Source organism: Oncorhynchus nerka, linkage group LG12 (assembly GCF_034236695.1).
Source record: "Oncorhynchus nerka isolate Pitt River linkage group LG12, Oner_Uvic_2.0, whole genome shotgun sequence".
NCBI lineage: Eukaryota > Metazoa > Chordata > Actinopteri > Salmoniformes > Salmonidae > Oncorhynchus > Oncorhynchus nerka.
In genome coordinates, this window is record NC_088407.1 from 540,430 (window position 1) to 564,070 (window position 23,641).

At 40.7% G+C, this 23,641-nt stretch overlaps 1 protein-coding gene across 1 annotated transcript in view; it reads right to left on the bottom strand.

Annotated features, from left to right (window-relative positions):
- Positions 1-23,641, bottom strand: part of si:ch73-71d17.2 (uncharacterized) — a 104,193-nt gene that overhangs the window by 24,388 nt on the left and 56,164 nt on the right. The window contains exons 12-14 of the mRNA XM_065025106.1: positions 20,577-20,645; positions 12,921-12,967; positions 614-937 (exon numbers count right to left, since the gene is read on the bottom strand). Of these exons, the coding sequence (XP_064881178.1) occupies positions 614-937; positions 12,921-12,967; positions 20,577-20,645 (440 nt within the window). The remainder of the gene's footprint in view (positions 1-613; positions 938-12,920; positions 12,968-20,576; positions 20,646-23,641) is intronic.

Here is a 23,641-nt window from a genome sequence, read left to right on the forward strand (position 1 = left end):
GATGGAGGGATGGAGAGACAGAGAGATGGAGGGATGGAGAGACAGAGAGATGGAGGGATGGAGAGACAGAGAGATGGAGGGATGGAGAGACAGAGACAGAGACAGAGAGATGGAGGGATGGAGGGACGGAGACAGAGAGATGGAGGGATGGAGGGACGGAGAAAGAGAGATGGAGGGACGGAGACAGAGAGATGGAGGGATGGAGAGACAGAGACAGAGAGATGGAGGGATGGAGAGACAGAGACAGAGAGATGGAGGGATGGAGACAGAGAGATGGAGGGATGGAGAGACAGAGACAGAGAGATGGAGGGATGGAGAGACAGAGACAGAGAGATGGAGGGATGGAGAGACAGAGAGATGGAGGGATGGAGACAGAGAGACCGAGAGATGGAGGGATGGAGAGACAGAGACAGAGAGATGGAGGGATGGAGAGACAGAGACAGAGATGGAGGGATGGAGACAGAGACAGAGACAGAGAGATGGAGGGATGGAGAGACAGAGGGAGGGAAGTTAGGAAGGTGTGAGGGATGAATCATTTAACCAGGGAAAGAAACCTATTTTGCAAGGGAGCAATTTAAATGTAAATGAATCAAAACCATGTACATGTGTGTACCTCTGAGTGTGAGTGTGTAGTGTCCAGTCTGGGTGTAGCTCACTGTAGGGCTGTAGTTCTCGAGACTTCTACAACACCCAAGGTTCTGGAACTCTCCTGTCTGCATCTCCACGGCAACCGCCTGTTCCTCCCTGGACGCCGGGCAGTACTGTAGGGGCACTGTCTCCATGGCAACGCGAGACAGGCCCAGCCGACACCCACCCAACAACGAGACAGGAGAGGAGGGGGCCGTGAGGAAGGCCTGATCATCATCATCCTCATCATCCTCATCTTCATCATAGTTGGTCTCCAGGAACTCCATGGAAGCTTCCCACAGACTGCCCTCTGATAGAGAGATGTTACAACTACACTGTTACTACAGACTGTCCTCTGATAGAGAGATGTTACAACTACACTGTTACTACAGACTGCCCTCTGACAGAGAGATGTTACAACTACACTGTTACTACAGACTGCCCTCTGACAGAGAGATGTTACAACTACACTGTTACTACAGACTGCCCTCTGATACAGAGATGTCACAACTACACTGTTACTACAGACTGCCCTCTGACAGAGAGATGTTACAACTACACTGTTACTACAGACTGCCCTCTGACAGAGAGATGTTACAACTACACTGTTACTACAGACTGTCCTCTGATAGAGAGATGTTACAACTACACTGTTACTACAGACTGCCCTCTGATAGAGAGATGTTACAACTACACTGTTACTACAGACTGCCCTCTGATAGAGAGATGTTACAACTACACTGTTACTACAGACTGCCCTCTGATAGAGAGATGTCACAACTACACTGTTACTACAGACTGCCCTCTGATAGAGAGATGTTACAACTACACTGTTACTACAGACTGCCCTCTGATAGAGAGATGTTACAACTACACTGTTACTACAGACTGCCCTCTGATAGAGAAATGTTACAACTACACTGTTACTACAGACTGCCCTCTGACAGAGAGATGTTACAACTACACTGTTACTACAGACTGCCCTCTGACAGAGAGATGTTACAACTACACTGTTACTACAGACTGTCCTCTGATAGAGAAATGTTACAACTACACTGTTACTACAGACTGCCCTCTGATAGAGAGATGTTACAACTACACTGTTACTACAGACTGTCCTCTGATAGAGAGATGTTACAACTACACTGTTACTACAGACTGTCCTCTGATAGAGAGATGTTACAACTACACTGTTACTACAGACTGCCCTCTGATAGAGAGATGTTACTACAGACTGTCCTCTGATAGAGAGATGTTACAACTACACTGTTACTACAGACTGCCCTCTGACAGAGAGATGTTACAACTACACTGTTACTACAGACTGCCCTCTGATAGAGAGATGTTACAACTACACTGTTACTACAGACTGCCCTCTGATAGAGAGATGTCACAACTACACTGTTACTACAGACTGCCCTCTGACAGAGAGATGTTACAACTACACTGTTACTACAGACTGTCCTCTGATAGAGAGATGTTACAACTACACTGTTACTACAGACTGCCCTCTGATAGAGAGATGTTACAACTACACTGTTACTACAGACTGCCCTCTGATAGAGAGATGTTACAACTACACTGTTACTACAGACTGCCCTCTGATAGAGAGATGTCACAACTACACTGTTACTACAGACTGCCCTCTGATAGAGAGATGTTACAACTACACTGTTACTACAGACTGCCCTCTGATAGAGAGATGTTACAACTACACTGTTACTACAGACTGCCCTCTGATAGAGAAATGTTACAACTACACTGTTACTACAGACTGCCCTCTGACAGAGAGATGTTACAACTACACTGTTACTACAGACTGCCCTCTGACAGAGAGATGTTACAACTACACTGTTACTACAGACTGCCCTCTGACAGAGAGATGTTACAACTACACTGTTACTACAGACTGCCCTCTGACAGAGAGATGTTACAACTACACTGTTACTACAGACTGCCCTCTGACAGAGAGATGTTACAACTACACTGTTACTACAGACTGCCCTCTGACAGAGAGATGTTACAACTACACTGTTACTACAGACTGCCCTCTGATAGAGAGATGTTACAACTACACTGTTACTACAGACTGCCCTCTGATAGAGAAATGTTACAACTACACTGTTACTACAGACTGCCCTCTGATAGAGAGATGTTACAACTACACTGTTACTACAGACTGCCCTCTGATACAGAGAGATGTTACAACTACACTGTTACTACAGACTGCCCTCTGATAGAGAGATGTTACAACTACACTGTTACTACAGACTGTCCTCTGATAGAGAGATGTTACAACTACACTGTTACTACAGACTGCCCTCTGATACAGAGATGTTACAACTACACTGTTACTACAGACTGCCCTCTGATAGAGAGATGTTACTACAGACTGTCCTCTGATAGAGAGATGTTACAACTACACTGTTACTACAGACTGCCCTCTGATAGAGAGATGTTACAACTACACTGTTACTACAGACTGTCCTCTGATAGAGAGATGTTACAACTACACTGTTACTACAGACTGCCCTCTGACAGAGAGATGTTACAACTACACTGTTACTACAGACTGCCCTCTGACAGAGAGATGTTACAACTACACTGTTACTACAGACTGCCCTCTGATACAGAGATGTCACAACTACACTGTTACTACAGACTGCCCTCTGACAGAGAGATGTTACAACTACACTGTTACTACAGACTGCCCTCTGACAGAGAGATGTTACAACTACACTGTTACTACAGACTGTCCTCTGATAGAGAGATGTTACAACTACACTGTTACTACAGACTGCCCTCTGATAGAGAGATGTTACAACTACACTGTTACTACAGACTGTCCTCTGATAGAGAGATGTTACAACTACACTGTTACTACAGACTGTCCTCTGATAGAGAGATGTTACAACTACACTGTTACTACAGACTGCCCTCTGATAGAGAGATGTTACTACAGACTGTCCTCTGATAGAGAGATGTTACAACTACACTGTTACTACAGACTGCCCTCTGACAGAGAGATGTTACAACTACACTGTTACTACAGACTGCCCTCTGATAGAGAGATGTTACAACTACACTGTTACTACAGACTGCCCTCTGATAGAGAGATGTCACAACTACACTGTTACTACAGACTGCCCTCTGACAGAGAGATGTTACAACTACACTGTTACTACAGACTGTCCTCTGATAGAGAGATGTTACAACTACACTGTTACTACAGACTGCCCTCTGATAGAGAGATGTTACAACTACACTGTTACTACAGACTGCCCTCTGATAGAGAGATGTTACAACTACACTGTTACTACAGACTGCCCTCTGATAGAGAGATGTCACAACTACACTGTTACTACAGACTGCCCTCTGATAGAGAGATGTTACAACTACACTGTTACTACAGACTGCCCTCTGATAGAGAGATGTTACAACTACACTGTTACTACAGACTGCCCTCTGATAGAGAAATGTTACAACTACACTGTTACTACAGACTGCCCTCTGACAGAGAGATGTTACAACTACACTGTTACTACAGACTGCCCTCTGACAGAGAGATGTTACAACTACACTGTTACTACAGACTGCCCTCTGACAGAGAGATGTTACAACTACACTGTTACTACAGACTGCCCTCTGACAGAGAGATGTTACAACTACACTGTTACTACAGACTGCCCTCTGACAGAGAGATGTTACAACTACACTGTTACTACAGACTGCCCTCTGACAGAGAGATGTTACAACTACACTGTTACTACAGACTGCCCTCTGATAGAGAGATGTTACAACTACACTGTTACTACAGACTGCCCTCTGATAGAGAAATGTTACAACTACACTGTTACTACAGACTGCCCTCTGATAGAGAGATGTTACAACTACACTGTTACTACAGACTGCCCTCTGATACAGAGAGATGTTACAACTACACTGTTACTACAGACTGCCCTCTGATAGAGAGATGTTACAACTACACTGTTACTACAGACTGTCCTCTGATAGAGAGATGTTACAACTACACTGTTACTACAGACTGCCCTCTGATACAGAGATGTTACAACTACACTGTTACTACAGACTGCCCTCTGATAGAGAGATGTTACTACAGACTGTCCTCTGATAGAGAGATGTTACAACTACACTGTTACTACAGACTGCCCTCTGATAGAGAGATGTTACAACTACACTGTTACTACAGACTGTCCTCTGATAGAGAGATGTTACAACTACACTGTTACTACAGACTGTCCTCTGATAGAGAGATGTTACAACTACACTGTTACTACAGACTGCCCTCTGATAGAGAGATGTTACAACTACACTGTTACTACAGACTGCCCTCTGATAGAGAGATGTTACAACTACACTGTTACTACAGACTGTCCTCTGATAGAGAGATGTTACAACCACACTGTTACTACAGACTGCCCTCTGATAGAGAGATGTTACAACTACACTGTTACTACAGACTGTCCTCTGATAGAGAGATGTTACAACTACACTGTTACTACAGACTGTCCTCTGACAGAGAGATGTTACAACTACACTGTTACTACAGACTGTCCTCTGATAGAGAGATGTTACAACTACACTGTTACTACAGACTGCCCTCTGATAGAGAGATGTTACTACAGACTGTCCTCTGATAGAGAGATGTTACAACTACACTGTTACTACAGACTGCCCTCTGACAGAGAGATGTTACAACTACACTGTTACTACAGACTGCCCTCTGATAGAGAGATGTTACAACTACACTGTTACTACAGACTGCCCTCTGATAGAGAAATGTTACAACTACACTGTTACTACAGACTGCCCTCAGATAGAGAGATGTTACAACTACACTGTTACTACAGACTGCCCTCTGATACAGAGAGATGTTACAACTACACTGTTACTACAGACTGCCCTCTGATAGAGAGATGTTACAACTACACTGTTACTACAGACTGTCCTCTGATAGAGAGATGTTACAACTACACTGTTACTACAGACTGCCCTCTGATACAGAGATGTTACAACTACACTGTTACTACAGACTGCCCTCTGATAGAGAGATGTTACTACAGACTGTCCTCTGATAGAGAGATGTTACAACTACACTGTTACTACAGACTGCCCTCTGATAGAGAGATGTTACAACTACACTGTTACTACAGACTGTCCTCTGATAGAGAGATGTTACAACTACACTGTTACTACAGACTGTTACTACAGACTGTCCTCTGATAGAGAGATGTTACAACTACACTGTTACTACAGACTGTCCTCTGATAGAGAGATGTTACAACTACACTGTTACTACAGACTGCCCTCTGATAGAGAGATGTTACAACTACACTGTTACTACAGACTGTCCTCTGATAGAGAGATGTTACAACTACACTGTTACTACAGACTGCCCTCTGATAGAGAGATGTTACAACTACACTGTTACTACAGACTGTCCTCTGATAGAGAGATGTTACAACTACACTGTTACTACAGACTGCCCTCTGATAGAGAGATGTTACAACTACACTGTTACTACAGACTGTCCTCTGATAGAGAGATGTTACAACTACACTGTTACTACAGACTGTCCTCTGATAGAGAGATGTTACAACTACACTGTTACTACAGACTGCCCTCTGATAGAGAGATGTTACAACTACACTGTTACTACAGACTGCCCTCTGATACAGAGAGATGTTACTCATTTAGTGGTTAATAGTGGCTACTCCATCACTCATTTAGTGGTTAATAGTGGCTACTCCATCACCCATTTAGTGGTTAATAGTGACTACTCCATCACTCATTTAGTGGTTAATAGTGGCTACTCCATCACTCATTTAGTGGTTAATAGAGGCTACTCCATCACTCATTTAGTGGTTAATAGTGGCTACTCCATCACTCATTTAGTGGTTAATAGTGGCTACTCCATCACTCATTTAGTGGTTAATAGTGGCTACTCCATCACTCATTTAGTGGTTAATAGTGACTACTCCATCACTCATTTAGTGGTTAATAGTGGCTACTCCATCACTCATTTAGTGGTTAATAGTGGCTACTCCATCACTCATTTAGTGGTTAATAGTGGCTACTCCATCACTCATTTAGTGGTTAATAGTGGCTACTCGTGGCTACTCCATCACTCATTTAGTGGTTAATAGTGGCTACTCCATCACTCATTTAGTGGTTAATAGTGGCTACTCCATCACTCATTTAGTGGTTAATAGTGACTACTCCATCACTCATTTAGTGGTTAATAGTGGCTACTCCATCACTCATTTAGTGGTTAATAGTGGCTACTCCATCACTCATTTAGTGGTTAATAGTGGCTACTCCATCACTCATTTAGTGGTTAATAGTGGCTACTCGTGGCTACTCCATCACTCATTTAGTGGTTAATAGTGGCTACTCCATCACTCATTTAGTGGTTAATAGTGGCTACTCCATCACTCGAGGTGCTCAGTGGTTTTTAGTGGGCGTATATCTCTGCCTCTTGTCATTTCTCTGCACCTTCCTACTGCGTCAGAGGTGAAATGGACTGCTGGACCTAATTATTCTATATCGACATTATCGAAAAATGAATCTAAACATTTATATTTGGTTATTGAGGGAAGTAATTACCTCGATAATTATTGATATGGATTTATCGTCCAGCCCATTTATCGACTGCCCTTTGAGACATGTTACAACTACAACGTTACTACAACACTACTACAACCTTACTACAGACATGTTACAACTACAACCTTACTACAGACTGCCCTTTGAGACATGTTACAACGTTACTACAACACTACTACAACCTTACTACAGACATGTTACAACTACAACCTTACTACAGACTGCCCTTTGAGACATGTTACAACTACAACTTTACTACAACACTACTACAACCTTACTACAGACATGTTACAACTACAACCTTACTACAGACTGCCCTTTGAGACATGTTACAACGTTACTACAACACTACTACAACCTTACTACAGACATGTTACAACTACAACCTTACTACAGACTGCCCTTTGAGACATGTTACAACTACAACTTTACTACAACACTACTACAACCTTACTACAGACATGTTACAACTACAACCTTACTACAACCTTACTACAGACTGCCCTTTGAGACATGTTACAACTACAATGTTACTACAACACTACTACAACCTTACTACAGACATGTTACAACTACAACCTTACTACAGACTGCCCTTTGAGACATGTTACAACTACAATGTTACTACAACACTACTACAACCTTACTACAGACATGTTACAACTACAACCTTACTACAGACTGCCCTTTGAGACATGTTACAACTACAACACTACTACAACCTTACTACAGACTGCCCTTTGAGACATGTTACAACAACAACGTTACTACAACATTACTACAGACATGTTACAACTACACCCTTACTACAACACTACTACAACCTTAGTACAGACATGTTACAACTACACCCTTACTACAACACTACTACAACCTTACAACAGACTGCCATTTGAAACATGTTACAACTAGAACCTCTACTACAACCATGTTACAACTACAACCTTAATACAACCTTACTACTGACTGCCCTTTGAGACATGTTACAACTACAACCCTACTACAACCATGTTACAACTACAACCTTAATACAACCTTACTACTGACTGCCCTTTGAGACCTGTTACAACTACAAGGTTACTATAACCTTACTACAACATTACTAGACTGCCATTTGAGACATGTTACAACTACAACGTTACTACAACCTTACTACAGACATGTTACAACTACAACCTTACTACAACCTTACTACAGACTGCCCTTTGAGACATGTTACAACTACAACGTTACTACAACCTTACTACAGACATGTTACAACTACAACCTTACTACAACCTTACTACAGACTGCCCTTTGAGACATGTTACAACTACATTGTTACTACAACACTACTACAACCTTACTACCGGGTTCTGTTCCTCTAAAAACAGTCTGACCTGTGTACTACTACATTACTAATCAGTCTGACCTGTGTACTACTACATTACTAATCAGTCTGCCATCTGTACTACTACATTACTAATCAGTCTGACATGTGTACTACTGCATTACTAATCAGTCTGACATCTGTACTACTACATTACTAAGCAGTCTGACCTGTGTATTACTACATTACTAATCAGTCTGACCTGTGTATTACTACATTAATCAGTCTGACCTGTGTACTACTACATTACTAATCAGTCTGACCTGTGTACTACTACATTACTAATCAGTCTGCCATCTGTACTACTACATTACTAATCAGTCTGACATGTGTACTACTGCATTACTAATCAGTCTGACATCTGTACTACTACATTACTAAGCAGTCTGACCTGTGTATTACTACATTACTAATCAGTCTGACCTGTGTATTACTACATTAATCAGTCTGACCTGTGTACTACTACATTACTAATCAGTCTGACCTGTGTATTACTACATTACTAATCAGTCTGACCTGTGTACTACTACATTACTAATCAGTCTGGCCTGTGTATTACTACATTACTAATCAGTCTGACCTGTGTATTACTACATTACTAATCAGTCTGACCTGTGTACTACTAGACTACTAATCAGTCTGACATCTGTACTACTACATTACTAATCAGTCTGACCTGTGTATTACTACATTACTAATCAGTCTGACATCTGTACTACTACATTACTGATCAGCCTGACCTGTGTACTACTACATTACTAATCAGTCTGACCTGTGTACTACTACTACATTACTAATCAGTCTGACCTGTGTACTACTACATTACTAATCAGTCTGACCTGTGTACTACTACATTACTAATCAGTCTGACCTGTGTACTACTACTGCATTACTAATCAGTCTGACCTGTGTACTACTACATTACTAATCAGTCTGACCTGTGTACTACTACTACATTACTAATCAGTCTGACCTGTGTACTACTACATTACTAATCAGTCTGACCTGTGTACTACTACTGCATTACTAATCAGTCTGACCTGTGTACTACTACATTACTAATCAGTCTGACATCTGTACTACTACATTACTAATCAGTCTGACCTGTGTATTACTACATTACTAATCAGTCTGACATCTGTACTACTACATTACTAATCAGTCTGACCTGTGTACTTCTACATTACTAATCAGTCTGACCTGTGTATTACTACATTACTAATCAGCCTGACCTGGGTACTACTAGATTACTAATCAGTCTGACCTGTGTACTACTACTACATTACTAATCAGTCTGACCTGTGTACTACTACATTACTAATCAGTCTGACCTGTGTACTACTACATTACTAATCAGTCTGACCTGTGTACTACTACATTACTAATCAGTCTGACCTGTGTATTACTAATCAGTCTGACCTGTGTACTACTACTGCATTACTAATCAGTCTGCCCTGTGTACTACTACTGCATTACTAATCAGTCTGACCTGTGTACTACTACATTACTAATCAGTCTGACCTGTGTACTACTACATTACTAATCAGTCTGACCTGTGTACTACTACTACATTACTAATCAGTCTGACCTGTGTACTACTACATTACTAATCAGTCTGACCTGTGTACTACTACATTACTAATCAGTCTGACCTGTGTACTACTACTGCATTACTAATCAGTCTGGCCTGTGTACTACTACATTACTAATCAGTCTGACATCTGTACTACTACATTACTAATCAGTCTGACCTGTGTACTACTACATTACTAATCAGTCTGACATCTGTACTACTACATTACTAATCAGTCTGACCTGTGTATTACTACATTACTAATCAGTCTGACCTGTGTACTACTACATTACTAATCAGTCTGACCTGTGTATTACTACATTACTAATCAGTCTGACATCTGTACTACTACATTACTAATCAGTCTGACCTGTGTACTACTACATTACTAATCAGTCTGACCTGTGTACTACTACATTACTAATCAGTCTGACCTGTGTACTACTACATTACTAATCAGTCTGACATCTGTACTACTACATTACTAATCAGTCTGACCTGTGTACTACTACATTACTAATCAGTCTGACCTGTGTACTACTACATTACTAATCAGTCTGACCTGTGTACTACTACATTACTAATCAGTCTGACATCTGTACTACTACATTACTAATCAGTCTGACCTGTGTACTACTACATTACTAATCAGTCTGACATCTGTACTACTACATTACTAATCAGTCTGACCTGTGTACTACTACATTACTAATCAGTCTGACATCTGTACTACTACATTACTAATCAGTCTGACCTGTGTATTACTACATTACTAATCAGTCTGACATCTGTACTACTACATTACTAACCAGTCTGACCTGTGTACTACTACATTACTAATCAGTCTGACCTGTGTATTACTACATTACTAATCAGCCTGACCTGTGTACTACTAGATTACTAATCAGTCTGACCTGTGTACTACTACTACTACATTACTAATCAGTCTGACCTGTGTACTACTACATTACTAATCAGTCTGACCTGTGTACTACTACATTAGTAATCAGTCTGACCTGTGTACTACTACATTACTAATCAGTCTGACCTGTGTATTACTAATCAGTCTGACCTGTGTACTACTACTGCATTACTAATCAGTCTGCCCTGTGTACTACTACTGCATTACTAATCAGTCTGACCTGTGTACTACTACATTACTAATCAGTCTGACCTGTGTACTACTACATTACTAATCAGTCTGACCTGTGTACTACTACTACATTACTAATCAGTCTGACCTGTGTACTACTACATTACTAATCAGTCTGACCTGTGTACTACTACATTACTAATCAGTCTGACATCTGTACTACTACATTACTAATCAGTCTGACCTGTGTATTACTACATTACTAATCAGTCTGACCTGTGTACTACTACATTACTAATCAGTCTGACCTGTGTACTACTACATTACTAATCAGTCTGACATCTGTACTACTACATTACTAATCAGTCTGACCTGTGTACTACTACATTACTAATCAGTCTGACCTGTGTACTACTACATTACTAATCAGTCTGACATCTGTACTACTACATTACTAATCAGTCTGACCTGTGTACTACTACATTACTAATCAGTCTGACATCTGTACTACTACATTACTAATCAGTCTGACCTGTGTACTACTACATTACTAATCAGTCTGACCTGTGTATTACTACATTACTAATCAGCCTGACCTGTGTACTACTAGATTACTAATCAGTCTGACCTGTGTACTACTACTACTACATTACTAATCAGTCTGACCTGTGTACTACTACATTACTAATCAGTCTGACCTGTGTACTACTACATTAGTAATCAGTCTGACCTAATGTACTACTACATTACTAATCAGTCTGACCTGTGTATTACTAATCAGTCTGACCTGTGTACTACTACTGCATTACTAATCAGTCTGCCCTGTGTACTACTACTGCATTACTAATCAGTCTGACCTGTGTACTACTACATTACTAATCAGTCTGACCTGTGTACTACTACATTACTAATCAGTCTGACCTGTGTACTACTACTACATTACTAATCAGTCTGACCTGTGTACTACTACATTACTAATCAGTCTGACCTGTGTACTACTACATTACTAATCAGTCTGACCTGTGTACTACTACTGCATTACTAATCAGTCTGGCCTGTGTACTACTACATTACTAATCAGTCTGACATCTGTACTACTACATTACTAATCAGTCTGACCTGTGTACTACTACATTACTAATCAGTCTGACATCTGTACTACTACATTACTAATCAGTCTGACCTGTGTATTACTACATTACTAATCAGTCTGACCTGTGTACTACTACATTACTAATCAGTCTGACCTGTGTATTACTACATTACTAATCAGTCTGACATCTGTACTACTACATTACTAATCAGTCTGACCTGTGTATTACTACATTACTAATCAGTCTGACCTGTGTACTACTACATTACTAATCAGTCTGACATCTGTACTACTACATTACTAATCAGTCTGACCTGTGTACTACTACATTACTAATCAGTCTGACATCTGTACTACTACATTACTAATCAGTCTGACCTGTGTACTACTACATTACTAATCAGTCTGACCTGTGTACTACTACATTACTAATCAGTCTGACCTGTGTACTACTACATTACTAATCAGTCTGACCTGTGTATTACTACATTACTAATCAGTCTGACCTGTGTATTACTACATTACTAATCAGTCTGACCTGTTCCTGTGTCGGTCTCCTCCTCTGGATGGGTCCCTAGAGTCAGTCTGCAGAAAAAAAGCAGAGAACAGGTGAGACACACACACACACACACAGTGCATTAGAAAAGTATTCATATCCACATTTTGTTCTGTTACAGCCTTATTCTAAAACCGATTAAAATGTTTTCCCTCATCAATCTACATAAAATACCCCTAAATAACAAAATAAACACAGAAATACCTTATTTACATAAGTATTCAGATCCTTTGCTATGAGATTCGAAGTTTCTGCAACTTGATTGGAGTCCACCAATGGTAAATTCAATTGGTTGGACATGATTTGGAAAGACCCACACCTGTCCATATAAGATCCCACAGTTGACAGTCGTGTCAGAGCAAAAACCAAGCCATGAGGTCGAAGGAATTGTCTGTAGAGGTCCGAGACAGGATTGTGTTGAGGCACAGATCTGGAGACTGGTACCAAACAATGTCTGCAGCATTGAAGGTCCCCAAGAAAACAGTGGCCTCCATCATTCTGCAGCATTGAAGGTCCCCAAGAACACAGTGGCCTCCATCATTCTGCAGCATTGAAGGTCCCCAAGAACACAGTGGCCTCCATCATTCTGCAGCATTGAAGGTCCCCAAGAACACAGTGGCCTCCATCATTCTGCAGCATTGAAGGTCCCCAAGAACACAGTGGCCTCCATCATTCTGCAGTATTGAAGGTCCCCAAGAACACAGTGGCCTCCATCATTCTGCAGCATTGAAGGTCCCCAAGAACACAGAGGCCTCCATCATTCTGAAGCATTGAAGGTCCCCCAGAACACAGTGGCCTCCATCATTCTGCAGCATTGAAGGTCCCCAAGAACACAGTGGCCTCCATCATTCTGCAGCATTGAAGGTCCCCCAGAACACAGTGGCCTCCATCATTCTGCAGCATTGAAGGTCCCCAAGAACACAGTGGCCTCCATCATTCTGCAGCATTGAAGGTCCCCAAGAACACAGTGGCCTCCATCATTCTGCAGCATTGAAGGTCCCCAAGAACACAGTGGCCTCCATCATTCTGCAGCATTGAAGGTCCCCAAGAACACAGTGGCCTCCATCATTCTGCAGCATTGAAGGTCTCCAAGAACACAGTGGCCTCCATCATTCTGCAGCATTGAAGGTCTCCAAGAACACAGAGGCCTCCATCATTCTTAAATGGAAGAAGTTTGGAAACACCAAGACTCTTCCTAGAGCTGACCGCCCGGCCAAACTGAGCAACCGGGGGAGAAGAGAAGGGGCTTGGTCTGAGCGAGAACCCTCAGAGTTCCTCTGTGGAGATAGGAGAACGTTCCAGAAGGACAAACCATCCAGAACGCCAAGCATCACGTCTGGAGGAAACCTGGCACCATCCCTACGGTGAAGCATGGTGGTGGCAGCATCATGCTGTGGGGATATTTTTAAGCAGCAGGGACTGGGAGACTAGTCAGGATTGATGGAAAGATGAACGGAGAAAAGTACAGGGAGATCCTTGATGAAAACCTGCTCCAGTGTGCTCAGGACCTCAGACTGGGGCGAAGGTTCACCTTCCAAAAGGACAACGAACCTAAGCACATTGTAATCACTGCCAGAGGTGCTTCAACAAAGCACGCGTCACGAGATGTATTGTTGTCTCTACCTTCTTGCCCGTTGTGCTGTTGTCTGTGCCATGTTGTTCTTGCTACTATGCTGTGTTGTGATGTGTTGCTGCCTTGCTGTGTTGTTGTCTTATATGTAGTGTTGTGATGTGTGTTTTGTCCCATAGGTCTTTCTCCTTTTAGTAGGCTGTCATTGTAAATAAGAATTTGTTCTTAACTGACTTAGTGAAATAAAATAAAAACGTAAATAAAATAAAAACGTAAATGTGATGTTTCAGTTTTTAATTTTTAATACATATGCAAAAAAATCTAAAAACCTGTTTTTGCTTTTTGGGGTATTGTGATGTCATTATGGGGTATTGTGATGTCATTATGGAGTATTGTGATGTCATTATGGGGTATTGTGATGTCATTATGGGGTATTGTGATGTCATTATGGGGTATTGTGATGTCATTATGGGGTATTGTGATGTCATTATGGGGTATTGTGATGTCATTATGGAGTATTGTGATGTCATTATGGAGTATTGTGATGTCATTATGGAGTATTGTGATGTCATTATGGGGTATTGTGATGTCATTATGGGGTATTGTGATGTCATTATGGGGTATTGTGATGTCATTATGGGGTATTGTGATGTCATTATGGGGTATTGTGATGTCATTATGGGGTATTGTGATGTCATGTCATTATGGGGTATTGTGATGTCATTATGGGGTATTGTGATGTCATTATGGGGTATTGTCATGTCATTATGGGGTATTGTGATGTCATGTCATTATGGGGTATTGTGATGTCATTATGGGGTATTGTGTTGTCATTATGGGGTATTGTGATGTCATGTCATTATGGGGTATTGTGATGTCATTATGGGGTATTGTGATGTCATTATGGGGTATTGTGATGTCATTATGGGGTATTGTGATGTCATTATGGGGTATTGTGTTGTCATTATGGGGTATTGTGATGTCATTATGGGGTATTGTGATGTCATTATGGGGTATTGTGATGTCATTATGGGGTATTGTGATGTCATTATGGGGTATTGTGATGTCATTATGGGGTATTGTGATGTCATTATGGGGTATTGTGATGTCATTATGGGGTATTGTGATGTCATTATGGGGTATTGTGATGTCATGTCATTATGGGGTATTGTGATGTCATTATGGGGTATTGTGATGTCATTATGGGGTAGTGTCATGTCATTATGGGGTATTGTGATGTCATGTCATTATGGGGTATTGTGATGTCATTATGGGGTATTGTGATGTCATTATGGGGTATTGTGATGTCATTATGGGGTATTGTGATGTCATTATGGGGTATTGTGTTGTCATTATGGGGTATTGTGATGTCATTATGGGGTATTGTGATGTCATTATGGGGTATTGTGATGTCATTATGGGGTATTGTGATGTCATTATGGGGTATTGTGATGTCATTATGGGGTATTGTGATGTCATTATGGGGTATTGTGATGTCATTATGGGGTATTGTGATGTCATTATGGGGTGCTGTGATGTCATTATGGGTTATTGTGATGTCATTATGGGGTATTGTGATGTCATTATGGGGTATTGTGATGTCATTATGGGGTATTGTGATGTCATTATGGGGTATTGTGATGTCATTATGGGGTATTGTGATGTCATTATGGGGTATTGTGATGTCATTATGGAGTATTGTGATGTCATTATGGGGTATTGTGATGTCATTATGGGGTATTGTGATGTCATTATGGGGTATTGTGATGTCATTATGGGGTGTTGTGATGTCATTATGGGGTGTTGTGATGTCATTATGGGGTGTTGTGATGTCATTATGGGGTATTGTGATGTCATTATGGGGTATTGTGATGTCATTATGGGGTGTTGTGATGTCATTATGGGGTATTGTGATGTCATTATGGGGTATTGTGATGTCATTATGGGGTATTGTGATGTCATTATGGGGTATTGTGATGTCATTATGGGGTATTGTGATGTCATTATGGGGTATTGTGATGTCATTATGGGGTATTGTGATGTCATTATGGGGTGTTGTGATGTCATTATGGGGTATTGTGATGTCATTATGGGGTATTGTGATGTCATTATGGGGTATTGTGATGTCATTATGGGGTATTGTGATGTCATTATGGGGTATTGTGATGTCATTATGGGGTATTGTGATGTCATTATGGGGTATTGTGATGTCATTATGGGGTATTGTGATGTCATTATGGGGTATTGTGATGTCATGTCATTATGGGGTATTGTGATGTCATTATGGGGTATTGTGATGTCATTATGGGGTATTGTGATGTCATTATGGGGTATAGTGATGTCATTATGGGGTATTGTGATGTCATTATGGGGTATTGTGATGTCATTATGGAGTATTGTGATGTCATTATGGGTATTGTGATGTCATTATGGGGTATTGTGATGTCATTATGGGGTATTGTGATGTCATTATGGGGTATTGTGATGTCATTATGGGGTATTGTGATGTCATTATGGGGTATTGTGATGTCATTATGGGGTGTTGTGATGTCATTATGGGGTATTGTGATGTCATTATGGGGTGTTGTGATGTCATTATGGGGTATTGTGATGTCATTATGGGGTGTTGTGATGTCATTATGGGGTGTTGTGATGTCATTATGGGGTATTGTGATGTCATTATGGGGTATTGTGATGTCATTATGGGGTATTGTGATGTCATTATGGGGTATTGTGATGTCATTATGGGGTATTGTGATGTCATTATGGGGTGTTGTGATGTCATTATGGGGTATTGTGATGTCATTATGGGGTATTGTGATGTCATTATGGGGTATTGTGATGTCATTATGGGGTATTGTGATGTCATTATGGGGTATTGTGATGTCATTATGGGGTATTGTGATGTCATTATGGGGTATTGTGATGTCATTATGGGGTATTGTGATGTCATTATGGGGTATTGTGATGTCATGTCATTATGGGGTATTGTGATGTCATTATGGGGTATTGTGATGTCATTATGGGGTATTGTGATGTCATTATGGGGTATTGTGATGTCATTATGGGGTATTGTGATGTCATTATGGGGTATTGTGATGTCATTATGGGGTATTGTGATGTCATTATGGGGTGTTGTGATGTCATTATGGGGTATTGTGATGTCATTATGGGGTATTGTGATGTCATTATGGGGTATTGTGATGTCATTATGGGGTATTGTGATGTCATTATGGGGTATTGTGATGTCATTATGGGGTATTGTGATGTCATTATGGGGTATTGTGATGTCATTATGGGGTATTGTGATGTCATTATGGGGTATTGTGATGTCATTATGGGGTATTGTGATGTCATTATGGGGTGTTGCTTTGTCATTATGGGGTATTGTGATGTCATTATGGGGTATTGTGATGTCATTATGGGGTATTGTGATGTCATTATTGGGGTATTGTGATGTCATTATTGGGGTATTGTGATGTCATTATGGGGTATTGTGATGTCATTATGGGGTATTGTGATGTCATTATGGGGTGTTGTGATGTCATTATGGGGTATTGTGATGTCATTATGGGGTGTTGTGATGTCATTATGGGGTATTGTGATGTCATTATGGGGTGTTGTGATGTCATTATGGGGTGTTGTGATGTCATTATGGGGTATTGTGATGTCATTATGGGGTATTGTGATGTCATTATGGGGTATTGTGATGTCATTATGGGGTATTGTGATGTCATTATGGGGTATTGTGATGTCATTATGGGGTGTTGTGATGTCATTATGGGGTATTGTGATGTCATTATGGGGTATTGTGATGTCATTATGGGGTATTGTGATGTCATTATGGGGTATTGTGATGTCATTATGGGGTATTGTGATGTCATTATGGGGTATTGTGATGTCATTATGGGGTATTGTGATGTCATTATGGGGTATTGTGATGTCATGTCATTATGGGGTATTGTGATGTCATTATGGGGTATTGTGATGTCATTATGGGGTATTGTGATGTCATTATGGGGTATTGTGATGTCATTATGGGGTATTGTGATGTCATTATGGGGTATTGTGATGTCATTATGGGGTGTTGTGATGTCATTATGGGGTATTGTGATGTCATTATGGGGTATTGTGATGTCATTATGGGGTATTGTGATGTCATTATGGGGTATTGTGATGTCATTATGGGGTATTGTGATGTCATTATGGGGTATTGTGATGTCATTATGGGGTATTGTGATGTCATTATGGGGTATTGTGATGTCATTATGGGGTATTGTGATGTCATTATGGGGTATTGTGATGTCATTATGGGGTGTTGCTTTGTCATTATGGGGTATTGTGATGTCATTATGGGGTATTGTGATGTCATTATGGGGTATTGTGATGTCATTATTGGGGTATTGTGATGTCATTATTGGGGTATTGTGATGTCATTATGGGGTATTGTGATGTCATTATGGGGTATTGTGATGTCATTATGGGGTATTGTGATGTCATTATTGGGGTATTGTGATGTCATTATGGGGTATTGTGATGTCATTATGGGGTATTGTGTGTAGATTGATGAGGAACAAAAACAATTTAATCCATTTTAGAATAAGGCTGTAAAGTAACAAAATGTAGAAAAAGTCAAGTGGTCTGAATACTTTCCGAATGCCCTGAACACCAGTCTCAACGTCAACAGTGAAGAGGCGACTCCGGGATGCTGGCCTTCTAGGCAGAGTTCCTCTGTCCAGTCTCAACGTCAACAGTGAAGAGGTGAGTCCAGGATGCTGCCCTTCTAGGCAGAGTTCCTCTGTCCAGTCTCAACGTCAACAGTGAAGAGGAGACTCCGGGATGCTGCCCTTCTAGGCAGAGTTCCTCTGTCCAGTGTCAACGTCAACAGTGAAGAGGTGACTGAAGGATGCTGCCGTTCTAGGCAGAGTTCCTCTGTCCAGTCTCACCGTCAACAATGAAGAGGTGACTCCGGGATGCTGGCCTTCTAGGCAGAGTTCCTCTGTCCAGTCTCAACGTCAACAGTGAAGAGGAGACTCCGGGATGCTGGCCTTCTAGGCAGAGTTCCTCTGTCCAGTCTCACCGTCAACAATGAAGAGGCGACTCCGGGATGCTGCCCTTCTAGGCAGAGTTCCTCTGTCCAGTCTCAACGTCAACAGTGAAGAGGCGACTCCGGGATGCTGCCCTTCTAGGCAGAGTTCCTCTGTCCAGTCTCACCGTCAACAATGAAGAGGCGACTCCGGGATGCTGCCCTTCTAGGCAGAGTTCCTCTGTCCAGTGTCAACGTCAACAGTGAAGAGGTGACTGAAGGATGCTGCCGTTCTAGGCAGAGTTCCTCTGTCCAGTCTCAACGTCAACAGTGAAGAGGCGACTCCGGGATGCTGGCCTTCTAGGCAGAGTTCCTCTGTCCAGTCTCAACGTCAACAGTGAAGAGGAGACTCCGGGATGCTGGCCTTCTAGGCAGAGTTCCTCTGTCCAGTCTCAACGTCAACAGTGAAGAGGAGACTCCGGGATGCTGGCCTTCTAGGCAGAGTTCCTCTGTCCAGTCTCAACGTCAACAGTGAAGAGGAGACTCCGGGATGCTGGCCTTCTAGGCAGAGTTCCTCTGTCCAGTCTCAACGTCAACAGTGAAGAGGAGACTCCAGGATGCTGGCCTTCTAGGCAGAGTTCTTCTGTCCAGTCTCAACGTCAACAGTGAAGAGGAGACTCCAGGATGCTGGCCTTCTAGGCAGAGTTCCTCTGTCCAGTGTCAACGTCAACAGTGACGAGGTGACTGAAGGATGCTGGCAGAATTCCTCTGTCCAGTGTCTGTGTTCTTTTTCCCATCTTAATCTTCATTTTTATTGGCCAGTCTGCGATATGGCCTTTTCTTTGCAAATGAATTACTTAAAAATCATACAATGTAATTTTCTGGATTTTTGTTTTAGATTCTGTCTCTCACAGTTGAAGTGTACCTATGATAAAAATTACAGACCTCAACATGCTTTGTAAGTAGGTAAACCTGCAAAATCGGCAGTGTATCAAATACTTGTTCTCGCCACTGTATATGCACAGACTATATATTTACACACCTCTTCCTGGGGGGTCCAGCACTGCTGAAAAGTTTTCTCTTTGGGGATTTACCGTTGCCGAGTCCTAACCTACAACACACAATAATATATACATAATAACAACCAACCCCATTACTCTATACAGCAGTGTAATAACAACCAACCCCATTACTCTATACAGCAGTGTAATAACAACCAACCCCATTACTCTATACAGCAGTGTGATGATATATACATAATAACAACCAACCCCATTACTCTATACAGCAGTGTAATAACAACCAACCCCATTACTCTATACAGCAGTGTAATAACAACCAACCCCATTACTCTATACAGCAGTGTAATAACAACCAACCCCATTACTCTATACAGCAGTGTGATGATATATACATAATAACAACCAACCCCATTACTCTATACAGCAGTGTAATAACAACCAACCCCATTACTCTATACAGCAGTGTAATAACAACCAACCCCATTACTCTATACAGCAGTGTAATAACAACCAACCCCATTACTCTATACAGCAGTGTGATGATATATACATAATAACAACCAACCCCATTACTCTATACAGCAGTGTAATAACAACCAACCCCATTACTCTATACAGCAGTGTAATAACAACCAACCCCATTACTCTATACAGCAGTGTAATAACAACCAACCCCATTACTCTATACAGCAGTGTGATAATATATACATAATAACAACCAACCCCATTACTCTATACAGCAGTGTGATAATATATACATAATAACAACCAACCCCATTACTCTATACAGCAGTGTAATAACAACCAACCCCATTACTCTAAACAGCAGTGTAATAACAACCAACCCCATTACTCTAAACAGCAGTGTAATAATATATACATAATAACAACCAACCCCATTACTCTATACAGCAGTGTGATAATATATACATAATAACAACCAACCCCATTACTCTATACAGCAGTGTAATAACAACCAACCCCATTACTCTATACAGCAGTGTAATAATATATACATAATAACAACCAACCCCATTACTCTATACAGCAGTGTAATAACAACCAACCCCATTACTCTATACAGCAGTGTGATAATATATACATAATAACAACCAACCCCATTACTCTATACAGCAGTGTAATAACAACCAACCCCATTACTCTAAACAGCAGTGTAATAACAACCAACCCCATTACTCTATACAGCAGTGTAATAACAACCAACCCCATTACTCTATACAGCAGTGTGATATATACATAATAACAACCAACCCCATTACTCTATACAGCAGTGTGATAATATATACATAATAACAACCAACCCCATTACTCTATACAGCAGTGTAATAACAACCAACCCCATTACTCTATACAGCAGTGTAATAACAACCAACCCCATTACTCTATACAGCAGTGTAATAACAACCAACCCCATTACTCTAAACAGCAGTGTAATAATATATACAGTGTAATAACAACCAACCCCATTACTCTATACAGCAGTGTGATAATATATACATAATAACAACCAACCCCATTACTCTATACAGCAGCGTAATAGATACATAACAACCAACCCCATTACTCTATACAGCAGTGTGATAATATATACATAATAACAACCAACCCCATTACTCTAAACAGCAGTGTAATAACAACCAACCCCATTACTCTATACAGCAGTGTAATAACAACCAACCCCATTACTCTATACAGCAGTGTAATAATATATACATAATAACAACCAACCCCATTACTCTATACAGCAGTGTAATAACAACCAACCCCATTACTCTATACAGCAGTGTGATAATATATACATAATAACAACCAACCCCATTACTCTATACAGCAGTGTGATAATATATACATAATAACAACCAACCCCATTACTCTAAACAGCAGTGTAATAACAACCAACCCCATTACTCTATACAGCAGTGTGATATATACATAATAACAACCAACCCCATTACTCTATACAGCAGTGTGATATATACATAATAACAACCAACCCCATTACTCTATACAGCAGTGTAATAACAACCAACCCCATTACTCTATACAGCAGTGTAATAACAACCAACCCCATTACTCTATACAGCAGTGTAATAACAACCAACCCCATTACTCTATACAGCAGTGTAATAACAACCAACCCCATTACTCTATACAGCAGTGTAATAACAACCAACCCCATTACTCTATACAGCAGTGTAATAACAACCAACCCCATTACTCTATACAGCAGTGTAATAACAACCAACCCCATTACTCTATACAGCAGTGTAATAACAACCAACCCCATTACTCTATACAGCAGTGTAATAATATATACATAATAACAACCAACCCCATTACTCTAAACAGCAGTGTAATAACAACCAACCCCATTACTCTATACAGCAGTGTAATAACAACCAACCCCATTACTCTATACAGCAATGTGATAATATATACATAATAACAACCAACCCCATTACTCTATACAGCAGTGTGATAATATATACATAATAACAACCAACCCCATTACTCTAAACAGCAGTGTAATAACAACCAACCCCATTACTCTATACAGCAGTGTAATAACAACCAACCCCATTACTCTATACAGCAGTGTGATAACAACCAACCCCATTACTCTATACAGCAGTGTAATAACAACCAACCCCATTACTCTATACAGCAGTGTAATAACAACCAACCCCATTACTCTATACAGCAGTGTAATAATATATACATAATAACAACCAACCCCATTACTCTATACAGCAGTGTAATAACAACCAACCCCATTACTCTATACAGCAGTGTAATAATATATACATAATAACAACCAACCCCATTACTCTATACAACAGTGTAATAACAACCAACCCCATTACTCTATACAGCAGTGTGATAATATATACATAATAACAACCAACCCCATTACTCTATACAGCAGTGTAATAACAACCAACCCCATTACTCTATACAGCAGTGTAATAACAACCAACCCCATTACTCTATACAGCAGTGTAATAATATACATAATAACCAACCCCATTACTCTATACAGCAGTGTAATAACAACCAACCCCAT